Source organism: Megalopta genalis, chromosome 15 (assembly GCF_051020955.1).
Source record: "Megalopta genalis isolate 19385.01 chromosome 15, iyMegGena1_principal, whole genome shotgun sequence".
In the NCBI taxonomy this organism is placed as follows: domain Eukaryota; kingdom Metazoa; phylum Arthropoda; class Insecta; order Hymenoptera; family Halictidae; genus Megalopta; species Megalopta genalis.
In genome coordinates, this window is record NC_135027.1 from 5,747,414 (window position 1) to 5,762,226 (window position 14,813).

Genomic DNA, 14,813 nt, shown 5'->3' on the forward strand with positions numbered 1-14,813 from the left:
TCCTTGTCTCGTTCTGTCGCTCGCTCGTATCACGTTCTATCTGCCTTTTCTCTCTTTGTCCCGAGCGGCCCGCAAACCAGAGACACCACGCTTTTCTATTCCTCGCCAGCTACATTCACTGATACAGCTCTTCTTTTCCACGTTTACCACGTTAATCACGTTACCGGCCCTCGCAGGTGTACACACGAGACGTTACCTGCTTCTCGTGCAACTTTTCCCTCTTATCCTCATTCTGGACGACACGTTATCCTTTGTATCGATTCGCGACGCTTTTCGGAGCCTCTTTTGAACAGCGATACCGTGTACGTGTGCGTGCGCTGTAGGAAATTATACTTGCAATTTTAGAGCAGAGTTTTGCGCGTCGGCTTTTTGTCCTCTGCACTCCGCGTACGTATCCGTTTCCTGCTCGTCAAAGAACAATGTCACTCGGACGATGTGCGTTATCGGTTCTTGATCTCTTTTGCGATATGACATTTGAATATAAACACATTGGAAACAGAGAAACTAAAACAAGATTTAATTCTGTTTTATTGGAGACTCGTCACTCTGCTACTATCCTAGTTCATATTCGCTCGGAGCATGGTTTCAATCTGTCTTGATGTCAGCGATCTGATGTTTCTGTTACAGGTAATGGCGACATACAGTGGTGTTTTTCGCAGGTGAAAGGAACATTGGAAGACGATGCCACAGAAGGTGAGTTCACTCTCTAAATTCAATAAGAAATCTGCTGGTTATTAGACATTGTTGTAAACGGTGTTGTTATGTCTCTTTTCCAGCCGATATAATCTCATGCGTAGAATTTAACCACGATGGAGATCTCCTTGCGACAGGAGACAAAGGAGGAAGGGTTGTTATTTTTCAAAGAGACCCCATTGTAAGTTATAGTTACTTCTATCCTTAAACGAAACTTAAAAAAAACTGATAGTCGACCTGTCTGCATGGAGATGAATATGCAACACATTTTTTGCGTAAATAGAATTTGTACTTACCAGAGTATGTTAATTCTTACGTTTCGAACAAACAGAAACATGTCTTTTGAAGAAAAATTATGTTTATAACGTAGTATTGGATTATTGCCAGCTTTCATATGTACTGCACTCTACATTTCTCTATCTTTAGAAGAGTTCTAAAGATAATCTCTGAGCACAATGTAAAGAATCTATTCGAGTTGAATGGCTCTGATAAATGTAAATGAAAAATTTGGGTAACACAACAGAATTATATAATAATCGAGAAATATTGTTTGTCATTTGTATAGAGTAAAAACAGTATACCTCGGAGAGGTGAATACAATGTATACAGCACCTTCCAGAGTCACGAACCTGAGTTCGATTACCTGAAATCCTTAGAGATAGAAGAAAAAATTAATAAAATTAGGTGGTTAAAGAGGAAAAATCCTGCACACTTTCTACTTTCCACAAACGATAAAACAATCAAATTGTGGAAGGTGAGCGAGCGGGATAAAAGAGTAGAAGGATATAACACGAAGGAAGACAATGGTACCATCCGTGATCCGGCATGTATCACTTCTTTAAGGGTGAGTGTTAAATAAAGCAAAAGGTTGTGTTCATTTACAGCCATATTCTTCGTTCTAAAACGCTATGTAAATAGTAGTGCTCCGCACAGCATTGTATTTGTAACAAAAATGCTTACAATAGAGATATGGTCACAAAGTTCAAATATGCACATAACATTATGAGACTTTAGAGTCGCGACACTGTAAACTATTTATAATCCTGGTAAACGTTCCATTGATCGAACTACCTTTATATTTACATGTTTAAACCACATAGGTACCAACCATAAGACCAATGGAGTTGATGGTGGAAGCATCACCAAGAAGAATATTTGCCAATGCGCACACCTATCATATAAACAGTATAAGCGTTAACAGTGATCAGGAGACATACCTCAGTGCTGATGACCTCAGAATTAATCTTTGGAATCTTGAGGTTACAGACCAGAGTTATAGTATCCTTTTTCTGTCTCATGTAATAGCTTTTTTCCTTGTATTACTTTCTTATTCCTTTGTTTGTTAGTCGCGCTCGCTATTAGTGGCGTGGCCTTGTAAACGATGAAACGGATTACTTTTCCTAACCATTGGTACACAGATATAGTAGACATTAAGCCAACCAATATGGAGGAATTAACAGAAGTTATAACCGCTGCGGAGTTTCATCCGGCGGAGTGTAATATTCTGGTATACAGTAGTAGCAAAGGAACGATTAGACTTTGTGACATGAGATCTGCTGCATTATGTGACCAACACAGTAAGCTGTTCGAGGAGCCAGAGGACCCAACTAATAGAAGTTTTTTCTCAGAGATAATCTCGAGTATAAGTGATGTAAAACTTAGTAATTCAGGAAGATATATGATCAGTAGAGACTACCTCAGTGTGAAAGTGTGGGACTTGCAAATGGAAACGAAGCCTGTTGAATGTTACCCTGTATGTAAACGGCCAAATACTTTACTCATAGACTATTAAATTAAAGCCCCAACAACTTATTGTGATTGCGTTGTTACAGGTACATGAATACCTAAGATCAAAATTATGTTCGTTGTACGAAAATGATTGTATCTTCGACAAATTCGAATGTTGTTGGAGTGGTAACGATTCCGCCATCATGACGGGTTCATATAACAATTTCTTCAGAGTATTCGATCGTACAACTAAGCGCGATCTTACGCTGGAAGCAGCACGTGACATTGCCAGACCAAGAACACTTCTAAAACCGCGTAAGGTTGGTATGAACCTTCGAAACCCTGTACAAAGTGTAGTCAATAATTGTGGTACAATCGAAAAATCCTCGGTTGCACCATGATTGTCTCTACACCCTCTATGACAATAGAATACAAAATACAATCTTGTATCACTCACATAAATTGCTCAAAAGGTATGTACCGGCGGAAAACGAAAGAAAGATGAAATTAGCGTCGACTGCCTGGATTTTAATAAGAAGATATTGCACACCGCATGGCATCCATCTGAAAATGTTGTAGCTGTTGCTGCTACGAACAACCTCTTCCTATTCCAAGACAAACTCTAGCACATCTGTATGCAGGTACGTTTATCAAGAACTGAAGTAAATAGAGAGAAAAGCATGTGATTGGTGCGTTCAAAAAATTTCCAGCAAATGCAGAATGAAATCTTAAATTGTTGTGAAATGAAATTTGAGTGTTGTTTGATTTTATATTGATTTTTATTTATTGCTGGCACGTCTGAAGAAGAACCAGGCGATTTTTTGAAGGCACAGTATATGGTAAAATGGTAACTGGGCGGAGAATAATATTCTGCTTCATTCTGTTTTGCAGATTATTCAACGGTATATATTGACGTGAGCAAGACACGTTGAACTGAAGAATACCAGTGGAACAACGAGTGTCTGAATAATGCTGACGAAAGTTGACTATTAATGCGTCAATGGTTGACTGACCGAAGAGTGGTGTACGTAGCGCCGTCCACGCAGCTCGCATATTCATACACACTATGTATACACGAACATACAGAATTGCACGTAACACCTTGTCGCGCGTATATGTGTATATATATATAAATGCATGCAAGCAGATGCATATGCATAACTCTCCAGACTACTAAAAAGTCCGTTAGTTGAAATAAAACTGCACGGTGGAACCATTTTGCCCACAGATAGAAGAATGTACAGTTCACCAATCAACAGACTCGTGTTGGCGGTTATTATTTCACGGTTTTTCATAACGCATCAATAATGATATTCTCTCAGTTCGCCTTGTTCGTAAAAAGTGATTATGCTAACGCGCGCGAACCAGGATGCTTCTAACATGTGCGATCTGTTCTATCAATTGCAGATCATTTGTCTGTGAAAGAGAAGCATGTTGCAGTCGGACAAACAATGAATAAGACCAGAGACACGTGCGTGTGGCATACAATGAATTTACTTAATTAAATTATTCGCAGGAACATAGAACGCTTAACAATCGAAGCATTAAAAAGTAGTTTATGGTCGTGTGTGCCAATGAGATTTATCTATAAATTGTCGCATATTTTATTCGGAATTCAGTATTGTTCTTTGTAAGGTTTGCGCGTGCTAAGGAATGAGCGCAGCTAGATAGTCGAATCAGAATTCAAAATCGGATTCTTCTCGAGCAAAAAGGAACTTCCTTCGTTTTTAGAGTAAATACGTTTTAATATCTGTCTAATTAACAATGACGCTTGTTGCATCGGGCAGTTACCAATTATATGGAGAAAGCAAAGCTTTCGATATTCTGAATTTAGTCTTTTTAATTGTCATTATTTAGCGAAAGAGCCAGTGTTAAACGAATATAGGCCTACATTCTCTCATATTTTTATTTTCTGAATAAAAGGAATTTAATCAAGTACAGTTTCCATGGCATGGTCAGTTGCGGACATATAAAAAGATATTTGCCGATACGAGTCATTTTTGGTCTATTACCAAAAGCTCGTGGGAGGAGAACTATACTGTCGATATAAAATTGCATACGATTAGCAATAAAACAGCACGAGTTGCGACGTCACGTTCGTCGATCGACTCGCTTTCTAACGAGAAATTTCCTCGGCCAGGAGAATATAATATACGAGAGCTGTGGTAATTACTAGAAGGGAATACAGATTTTCTAAATATTTCTTATCGATAAATTATTAACACTTATACACTTACACATATAAGCAGCGATTTCGTACTCGAAATAAAGGTAAAAGTTTCAAAAGAGAAAAAAAAGTGCATTTGACGATGGTGAGCTGGGCTTGCAGAGTTTATGTAAATTAAGTATGCGCTGAGTAACATGTATATTTAGCAAGAACGTAATTTTAAAGATCCGCGAAACCAGATAGGGGCGAAATTTCGAACCGTAACAAATAAGAATCGGAAACATAAACGCGTGGGGATCGTTGATCGCCGATCAAGCTGAACACGATTGAGATCTTTTTTTTTCTATCGATGCAAAAAACAGCTGACACACCTACACACAAAAGAACACTCGCGCGCGCGCGCGAACACAAACAAATGAATACAAGATACCCTACATCGGTGACTTAAATTGTACATGATCGAGAATTAGAAATAACGATTTTCACGTGTACAAAGAAGAATTCTCAAGACATAGGTTAACGAACGATTTTTCGAGGTTTCCTACCGGTACATAAACAATCATATAGTTTTGTAAAAAACAGAAAAAAAGAAGAATATATGGCCGCTATTTTAAAAAAAGGATTATTGTAGAAGGCACGCTCGGACTCTCCGATCGTCCGTCGATTCCGTATAAATACTCCGAAAGATCTGCTATATCGCCAAAAAAAGAAGAAAAAAAATAATAAAACGTGACGTAAGGAAATTCTGTTCTCTTTTCAAAGTTGATGCGCTTCGAATTAGTTTCCACCGTTCTAACGTTTAAGCGACATTATTAAGTTCTAAGCGTCGATGATTCGCGATCATCTTAGAAGATGATCCGTGTGCGTTGGATTCGTCAGCCAACCAAGTTACATCGTGTTACGTTTCTTGCAGTGCAGGCTTAGCATGAATTTTATGCACCACTATTATAAACCACGCGACTAAGAGTTTATTCTTGCAAGTCTTGGTCGCGGAGCTTCTGAAAACTCGATTAGCATAAACGCGTGTGAAAAGGCTAAACGATTGTAAAAGAAACCCGCTCTATTATATCCCAAATATAATGTTCACTGCAATGCGTGAAACGTAATGATCGAGTACCAAGCCAAGACTTATTACCCAATTATCTTTGTAACGGAACGTTCAAGCGATTGTGTACTCATGGAGAAAGAGGGAGGTGGAAAAGACACACGAATAAATCACGCAAAATCATAATCGACATTGCTGAAGCCGTAACACACATTATTCGTAGGAGGATACAGACTGCACCGAAAACTGTGCTATTGGGTCGATACGTATTTTAATTACACTCAAGTTTTCAGCGTAATTTCATCTCGAGGATAAACGTTCGAGCTTTCTTACGCTAATTATTCACTCCTTGACTGAACTCAAAGAAAAGAAACTTTTACAAAACTTTTACAAGGTACATACATTGGAAAAGTTCATTTTCAAGATAAAGTTGCGCTTAGAACGTAAGCAACAGGACTTATGCATCGACCTAATACTTTCGAAAATATCTTTCTTCGGTTTGTATTACATACTCGATGGAGTCTGCAGAATTCGCACACGAGGCCGCGAAAATTCGTTACGTGCTCGAGGAACAGTAGATTTATTTTTACGAATAAGTAAACGATTAATATTATTATCGTTATTATTATTACTATTATTAATATTGAAACTATGGAATCTGTGTTAGTCTGTTTTGTTGACTGCCGCGTGCAGGTGTTTAGTTATCGTAAAGTGGAATTGAGAGATGTTTCTTTTCGTACATACAGTGGATCGGATTCGTGGAAAACCTATGCCTCAGAGTGCAGTACGATTCACGGAGCACCGACTACACTTTCGAAATAGTTCAAAAGGCGTGCAACGAAGAACTAGGAACTCTGGAGAAGACTCGCGCGCGACCAATTCCTCCGGACAAGACATTATTTTCTCTGACTGTTCGAAACGAAACGAAAATGCCTTACGACACACCTCGTATATCATCGCTGCATTCGTGCATCGGACAATCCGAGTCGACGCGAGAAAGGAAACGAAACAGATTAAGACTAACGCGAAAAGGTCAGAAAGAAAGAGAGAGAGAGCGAGAGAGAGAAATGAGAGAAGCAACAGAAGAAACGCTTTCGCGGAGTAGATCTTCTGGCAAGCAGGACCTGTCTCGTTGTGATAATAAACGTCATTGTATTACTAGCCGAATGTCGGAGCTCTATTTTTCTTAACGTGTACCACATGTATTATTAGTCCATACACACCAGCGTTTTTATAGTGAGTACCGCTCTTTTTACCTATTTCGCGTTAACCAATCGAAAATCCAACGAGAATAATGTCAAGGTTATTGCAGGCTATTCAAATAACGAGTGAACTTTTGGAAAATCGCGCTTGATCGTTGGCTTTTCGTTTGTTATTCGACGACTCAGGTAGAAAGAACAGTCGTGGTGTTCCCAACGTCGATGTAAGAGTAATCGTGCCATAGTGCGTTACGGCGAACACTTTAAACCCTTTTTACTCTCCATTTTACATTGTACCTTGTAGCGTTTCAGCGAGAGATCGGGGATCGTTTCATTCGCGAGACGAAGCTGCAACGAGATGCTTTTACTTAGCATCAAACAGGAGGAACGAAACCGTACGGAACGGAAGTAACGAGCACCGAAAGCCTTTAAACTTTAAACCCTTATCTTTGAATTTAACGGTTCCACTTGATCATGATCGGATGATCGGATGATCGATCAACAAAACGGACCGGGAGCTTCACCGCTTTCGGTTCCCGAGTCCGCGAGTCCGTCAGAATCTTCGAGATCGTCTCGGACTTAATTTTGTATCACGTAATGTGCTTTTCAAGAGAGATGTCAGTGCCGTGTGGAAACAAGGGGTATCGGAGTTCGGATCGGTTCGCCAGAGATAGATGACTGAAACTGGAAACGAACGGCAGGTGTAGGATCAGCAAAATGTGTTGTAGATCGTTGTAGATGGTCGTAGATCGTCGGAACCGTCGAGGAGCCAAGGGGGAACGGAGACGAAGCGAAAGCAAACGGACTGGAAAATTAAAAGACATTTGTACTATAACGTAGCGTTACGATAAGTTGCGTTGTGTAAGCGCATTAAGGATTTATTTCGATGATTAACAGATACGCGAATGAGCACTGTGCGCTGAGATCTAATAACGAGGTCGATGGTAGCTAGTAATGGACGAATGGCAGTATGATTATTCTGTACTCTGCACGTTTGTGTCGTTGCATGCCCTTAAAGGGATAAGGAATAGGTATACTTGTGGCAACGGTATACTATATTCTTCAAGTAGAATTTACATTCTATTTCTTCCCTTCATTAAACTTTAATTTTCGCGGACTTTCATTTTTAGAAACGAACAGAATTTGAACAGTTCGAACTGCCTGAGCTTATTATTTTACGCATTCGTATACCGTTGTTTTCGAGTATGATTGTTTAATTTATTGTCTCGTATTTGGGACGAAACGTTCCACGCGTTTGGATGTTGGACTACAGGTGAACACGATGTACGATTTCAATCTTCTGTTATTATGTACCTTTTGTAGAGAAAATTTACCAAGATAAGATCGCGTACGCCTGGGGCAATGACATGCATAGTTCGAAAGGTAACGTGTTTCCGGTTAGCTCCGAGATCGAACGTATGCTTCCAAAATTTTGTTTCTACTATTATCTCCTAATTCCCGTTCCATTATTTATCTCGTGATTGTAACGTTATTACAATTTTTACCGTTTCTTGTTTCTGCGAGCGAACGATGAAGAGTACGTGATACTATTAACGAATAAAACTATGCATTTGCATAATAAAATTAACGATACTGACTCCGTAATTACAAGAATGTATCTGTGTACGTGTATATGTATATATGCTTTCGTCGCATGCTCGGATTTTACTGCAGTACGAGACTCAAATTAATTGTCTTAGAAGGAGCGTTGCTAGTTAAAATGTTGTTGTGTCTTAATTTTTTTTTTACAACCCTCGGAAAGCATAATAATATGTATATAATATGTACTAGCGAGTGGTATATCGTTTCGTATTGCATTGATAGCAAGACTTGTACTTTTCGACACAGTTGCAGTTTCTGAAAGTTTCGTTGGTCGAATCGATACAGGTTGAATGCACCCGAATGAAATTGTAGTTTCTTCGTCAATCGATTACCATCGTGAATGTTTGCATGTTATGTTTCTGTACATTTGAGTCGTCCATCAAAAATCTTTGGTATATCTACGTATTCCCCTTTTCGTAACCGTTACTTTCAGATCGTCATTTGAATAAGGACCGTACTATAACGGTTCAATTTCACAAGAATCGCTGCTATTTTAAACGAATCGATATTCCGGTTATAATTCCAAATACCTGTTCCCATACATTTGATCGAATCATAGATGAATGGATGATTTAGACTTTGAATTTTAGAGTGATCATTTTTTATCATTTATCTCTTGATATCAGACGAAAAACAGCATGTGCTAAAAATTGCATTTTTGCGCTGAAAACAAGAAACACTGAGCGGTATTTTTTTCTTTTCGTTAGTCATTTTGCCGCGTTTTGTATGGCCGCGCCTAACCACTAACATGCTTATTACAGCGCAATTAAAAACGATTTAATTCATTGTGCAATGAACGCTTACGGTACGTACATAATTTCTATTAATACGAGTAATATATTTCGTTAAGACTCGATGCCAAGGTTAAACAAACTGGAAAATTCGCAAAACCATCGACAAATCATTACATTTCTGAGAGCGGCGAAGATTAAACTTTTCAACAGATTAATTTCAAAAGAATCGTTCTCTAAATGTAGATTATAGACTGACGTCGAATTAATCATTGTCGATCATTCGTACACGTCGCGTAGCGAAAATTCTGCAGCGCCATCTGTCAGAATCGTTTAAATTCTTTGTGCATGTTCTTCCCGTAACCTCAAACAAATACGTGACAGTTTTATCGTCGGAGGAAATTACGTGGTAACAGAGAAATGTAATTTTAGTTTAAATCTTACGGTCATTGGATACGAGTGCCTATAGTTTCCTCGTATTTTGTATAAGTAAGGAATAGCCAAGAAAACGACTCTGTCTTCAGCATCGATAAGAGCAAAACACGCCTGACAGAAGTTCGAGGACCGAAAATTCAACGAGATACATACTACCTGTTGTTTTCTTATACGATGACAGAATATTTTTTGTCCATAACATTGTAAAAGATAGTGGTTCACGTTGCGATCGTTTCAATTAGATCAAGAAAAACAGCTCCTCTTCAGCAGGTTAATGTTTTTCGTTTGTATGGCTGAATAGAATTCGAACGCGTCGATCCTTCTAAATTTCGAAATTCCGTTGTGTTTCCCGTCACGAAATCTGTTTTAACGTCATTAATCGTAATAGCAAATTGCCACTTCCAATCTTGGAATTCCGAGTTTGATTTAACCGGTTTTCGACAACAATTGCCTTAATTGCGTGTACGAGATAACAGTCACCCGAGAACGCAATAAACGAGAATTTGTATCAAAGGTAAGCTTTGTACGTGAATTCGAATTATTTGTTTGCAACGAGATAACACGACTGCATGCGCACAAGGTGTCTAATCATAGATTGTTTTTAATCTTTAGATCCAGGTGCTAAACAAATCCAAATAAGTTCAGCCTCATCGATAACCATAACTCTCCAAAAAGTAAGGGAGTTTTTGAACTTCAGCCAGAAGGAAACATCGACATAGAAATGGAGAATTCTATACAGGACAGGTTTTTTAACTTTGTGGACATTATAATTAGAGTTCCACCTCTGTTCGTCATAGACGAACTGCTCAAAATTGAATTTAAATTGTCACAAGAGACTGTCAGGAGTTACGCCTATAAAATATTTTACCTACAAAATATATTGAAATTTTTGTGCTGCACTTTAGGTAAGACATTTATGTTTTCTTTAACTTGGTAGGAAATATAATCGAAGATCTGGCTTTAGTGGTAAAACAATATGATTTAAGCAGCAAAGGTAATTCAGGGGTCAATGTATATAAATGAAGGGGTCAACTTCTTGCTACGCGATTGAAGCACTTGCTTAGGGATATGTTCATCAGACTATTCAAAATTATCATGCATTTGTACAATACCAGTACTTTAGCCCATCAAATCTTAAGCAATTTGTTGCTTAGAAAAGTTTCTAAAAAGAAATTTTAAATGCTACTGAAAAATTGTTTGGATGTAAAAGTGTAAATAAAATAATTCATATATTATTTTGCTGAAAAATTGCGATTGAAACGTTGGACCTTAATGGATTAAATGGACAAATAATTAAACACAGATAAATGCTGCTATATTAATTGTGTTTTCGTTGTTTCCAGGATGCTTTGCCGCGATATGTACATTCATGTTATGGACGAAACATCTGATAATCGTGCACCTGTATTTAATATCAATGGGTGCGATAATCCTGTCCAATTGGTCGAACACAAGTACAATGAAAGCTATCATAGTATATGTGACCACGCACGAAAGCAGAACTAGCATACTGGACGACATTCTGTCTTTCGATATAGATACGATTTTGAACGAGGGACCGGGATTCCTCATGATCCAAAACTACATACTGCAATGCATACTGGCAAGCATTTTTTGCTACACCCACCAGGCTTCTAAGCACCCAATGTTGCAGAAGTTTCTGGTACTGTCTTTCGTGGCGCCCTCTTTTCTGAGTATTTATCCTTTACCGGTGAGTAAGTACTCGTGATTATCTAGAAATTCCCAAGAATAAAAAGCTAATCGCAATATCTCTCTAGACGCAAGTACTTAATTATGCTCCAGTATTTGCTGCACTGCTCCCAATGGCGGTCTGCAATTTCGTGTTCTGGAGCAACGGCGTCTCAATACTGAAAACAATCTACATGGTATGTCAGCACGCACACACCTTCATCGACGATTACGGATTGTCCGCTCTAGCCGAAACCGAGTGGATCCGATTGAACGTACCATGCGTGTTGCGTACGTTCTGGTTACTGCGCGCAGGTCGACAAGTCATCCAGATTCTTGCGAACGAATACAATGAAGAGTCATTTACGTATTTCATGATGATCAAGAGTCTGCTGGTGAACGGTTGCGACACGTTGACGGCTCTCTTGGGAATGACCAGTATAATCTCGTACATCAGCTACTACATAGGTCGGTTCTTCCAGTGGGTATTGCTCACTGAAGACGAGGGTGAAAACAGCATCGGCACCGCATCGGCGATCTTGTTCTACATGTTAGCTCTGCAAACGGGGTTGACCAGCTTGGACGAAGAAAGCCGACTGACAAGACTGTGCCGCAACTTGAGCCTGCTGATGATCGCGATACTGCATTTCGTGCACAACATCGTGAACCCATTGCTGATGTCTCTAAGTGCTTCGCGTAATCCCGCACTGCACCGGCACATCAGAGCGCTGGCCGTTTGCGCGTTCCTAATCCTATTCCCGATCTCGTTACTGATCTACCTATGGTCCAATTACACCCTGTGTACATGGCTGCTGGCCGCGACGATATTCAACATCGAAGTGGTGGTGAAGATGCTGGTCTCGCTGGCCATCTACTCGCTGTTCCTGGTCGATGCGTACCGCAGCGCATTTTGGGAGCAGCTCGACGACTTCGTCTATATCATACGCTCGTTCGGAAACACTGTCGAGTTCGCGTTCGGCATTATACTGTTTTTCAACGGTTTCTGGATTTTGGTGTTCGAATCCGGTGGCGGTATTCGCGCCATTATGATGTGCATCCACGCATATCTAAACATTTGGTGCGAGGCGAAAGCCGGTTGGCGCGTATTCATGAAACGTCGCACCGCAGTCAACAAGATCAACTCACTGCCTGAGGCGAAAGCCGAACAGCTGCGCAGGCTGGACGACGTTTGCGCGATTTGTTACCAAGAGCTGCACAGCGCAAAGATCACCCGGTGTAACCACTTCTTCCACGGCGATTGCCTGCGCAAATGGCTCTATGTACAAGACCGTTGCCCTCTCTGTCATGATATACTGTACAAAGTGGAGAACGTGCAGAACAAAGAAACCGCTGTACAGCAGATGAACGAGAGCAGGTGAAACGACCTGGCGTAGCCCTATTGTGATATACGAGTATGATTGTATGCAGAGCAGAACTATTGCGAATTCGACAAACTTCAATCGTAAGGCATTGATCCTCGAAAAAGTCTTGCCGGGAAAGGTACTTCATTCCTCTCCTTTCTCTTTCGCTTTCTGCTAAACTAGAGGCCAAGCACCTCGGGACTACGCACTGCTATTGACAGCTAAAAAGTTGGCAGTCGGAAACTTCGATCAATCTCCACTTCATCTTCGATGTTCATCTTCCGTATTCAACAGTTCTGACACAGGAGATACAGAATCTCTACGCGTGTCTGCCCGTTAAGATTGTCCTAATCGATCGGAACCATCTTCTCAGCTTCCAATAGCAGCCGATTGCGAAATGTCGAATGAACAACAATTATTATAACAAAACCACGCGTATATTCTTCCGTTCCGCAACTTGTACACGCGTGAAGCACACATCCGAGAGTCTCCTACGGTACCAAAAAAAAAAAAATACGTCTTCGGTTTAGAATTTCTTCACACGCCCACGCAACCATGCGTTATATTTTTGCAAGCTGCAAGTTTACACCCAAGCTTCCATCGCGAGAACTTATTCTTCCATTGTAAAACCAGCTTTCCTTCTCGTCTTCTCGCGTCTAGGCTCGCTCGACTTGCGAAGCTTGCGCCGCTCTTTCCTGTTATCCACTAGGATAACAAAATCCAGCTGTATGCGAAATAACTTACTCTTCAACCTGTTAACCAGTCGACTTTGATTCGTCTTCGACAGTCGTACATGGACATCCTGTCGAAGCATACAGACGAACGAGATCAATGAAATAACTCTTTTTTTTCCTGGTTAACAGATTGACCCTCCGTAAGACTGCAAAAGTCGCGTCGATCCCTAGTAGTTAGCGGGTAGCGGTTGTCCTCTTGATTGGACTGCGGATTCAATGCACTTATGGCAAAATTGAATTTGTTCGAACTATTAAAAAGGGAATCATCTTCTATGGACTTCTTTCCATTCGGCATAAAGATCCGCAGTTTACGATTCGATTTCAGGATCTATCCGAATGATTGTCTCGAACTTCCGTCATTATTCCCGTCGCTTCGAGTATGGTTCACAAGCCATTGTGATAGTTAGTTTGTTAATCGCGGAAATTAGCAGAAGTCTTCTGCTATAATCTATCGCGCCGGAAACGTACCATGATATATTTATTGATCAGGATCGAGAAGAAGGACATCAACCGTATGTGTATATACATATATATGTATATGATGTATGATGTATGTATGCATGTGTATGTATGTATGTGTGTGTGTATATACAATATGTATACACACATACATATATAAAGTTTAATTTGTTTGACCGAAAGCATTTCGCCAACAAATTTTCTGTTACGTTATATAATATATGTGCAATAAATGTTATATTTTTAAAGGTTGGTTGAAAGCGAACACGATACTCCGCAGCTTGCGTTCCCGTTCGCAAATCGGCTTGCGAATCGGTTTGCTAGCGGAATGCACAGTGTATAGCGCGCCATCGCGTAATTAGAGCAATTCCAACGTGGGTGATGTAACTAGGTGAAGGTTGTATTATCTCGTACGTGGTCGACGCACCGGCCACGTGTTGAATTTTCAATTCATTAACGCGGTTCGCTCGGAAGCGAACGCTGCATTTCTTTTCTGCACTCGATGATCCTCCGCGCTCGGTTCTTTTAGTTTCCACTTTTCTCTTGCTAAATTTTCTGCCAATCATTTACTAGAGAAACGCTGGCAACGATTTCAACGATCCTGTACAAACGTCCGAGAGGGGAGATTAGAGAAAATTGTCGATTTTTCAGATTGGTCGACGATAGTAGTTTTCAAGAATTCTAGGGCCGCTTCGAATTGCACCGTGATAACCAGTTATCGGAGTTAGGCGGCGCAGCACGCTACCAAACGGGCAAGTGGGCAAACGATCGAGACACGCTCCGAGAAAACGAGCAGCTGGAAATTCGGATTGATAAACAGCGGCACGAGGAGAAAGCAGGATGTGGACGCCGCGGCGCGATAGACAATTTTCGTTTCGCTTCCCATTTTTCGATAACGGCGCACAGGCCGAGTAGCTCGCACGACTCACGCGTCAGGTATACACTTTCCCCTACCTCCCACCTTCACCGT

The 14,813-nt window shown here is 40.3% G+C and overlaps 2 protein-coding genes across 6 annotated transcripts in view; both read left to right on the top strand.

Moving 5' to 3' along the window:
• The window catches only part of tws (protein phosphatase 2 regulatory subunit tws), a 49,132-nt gene extending 40,712 nt beyond the window's left edge, over positions 1–8,420 (top strand). For all 5 annotated transcript variants that reach the window (XM_033468821.2, XM_033468819.2, XM_033468820.2 and 2 more), the window contains 8 exons: positions 628–693; positions 777–874; positions 1,259–1,537; positions 1,794–1,971; positions 2,112–2,446; positions 2,526–2,741; positions 2,895–3,062; positions 3,313–8,420. In XM_033468821.2, coding sequence (XP_033324712.1) covers positions 628–693; positions 777–874; positions 1,259–1,537; positions 1,794–1,971; positions 2,112–2,446; positions 2,526–2,741; positions 2,895–3,047 — 1,325 coding nt within the window. In that variant the 3' untranslated portion in view covers positions 3,048–3,062; positions 3,313–8,420. The remainder of the gene's footprint in view (positions 1–627; positions 694–776; positions 875–1,258; positions 1,538–1,793; positions 1,972–2,111; positions 2,447–2,525; positions 2,742–2,894; positions 3,063–3,312) is intronic.
• An 822-nt stretch (positions 8,421–9,242) lies between these two features.
• Trc8 (TRC8 ring finger protein) lies at positions 9,243–14,091 on the top strand. Its single transcript, XM_033468818.2, has 4 exons — positions 9,243–10,114; positions 10,213–10,505; positions 10,944–11,311; positions 11,379–14,091. Exons 2-4 carry the CDS (start codon positions 10,322–10,324, stop codon positions 12,666–12,668), a joined length of 1,842 nt encoding a protein of 613 aa, XP_033324709.1. The 5' UTR covers positions 9,243–10,114; positions 10,213–10,321; the 3' UTR covers positions 12,669–14,091.
• The last annotated feature ends 722 nt before the right edge of the window (positions 14,092–14,813 follow it).

What these genes read in the sequence shown, in the direction of transcription:
- Trc8 (XM_033468818.2), top strand. Translation starts at nt 10,322, where the DNA reads ATGGAGAATTCTATACAGGACAGGTTTTTTAACTTTGTGGACATTATA. An exon ending in ATTTTTGTGCTGCACTTTAG is followed by an intron (nt 10,506 to 10,943) that starts GTAAGACATTTA and finishes CGTTGTTTCCAG; the next exon opens with GATGCTTTGCCGCGATATGT. An exon ending in TGAGTATTTATCCTTTACCG is followed by an intron (nt 11,312 to 11,378) that starts GTGAGTAAGTAC and finishes ATATCTCTCTAG; the next exon opens with ACGCAAGTACTTAATTATGC.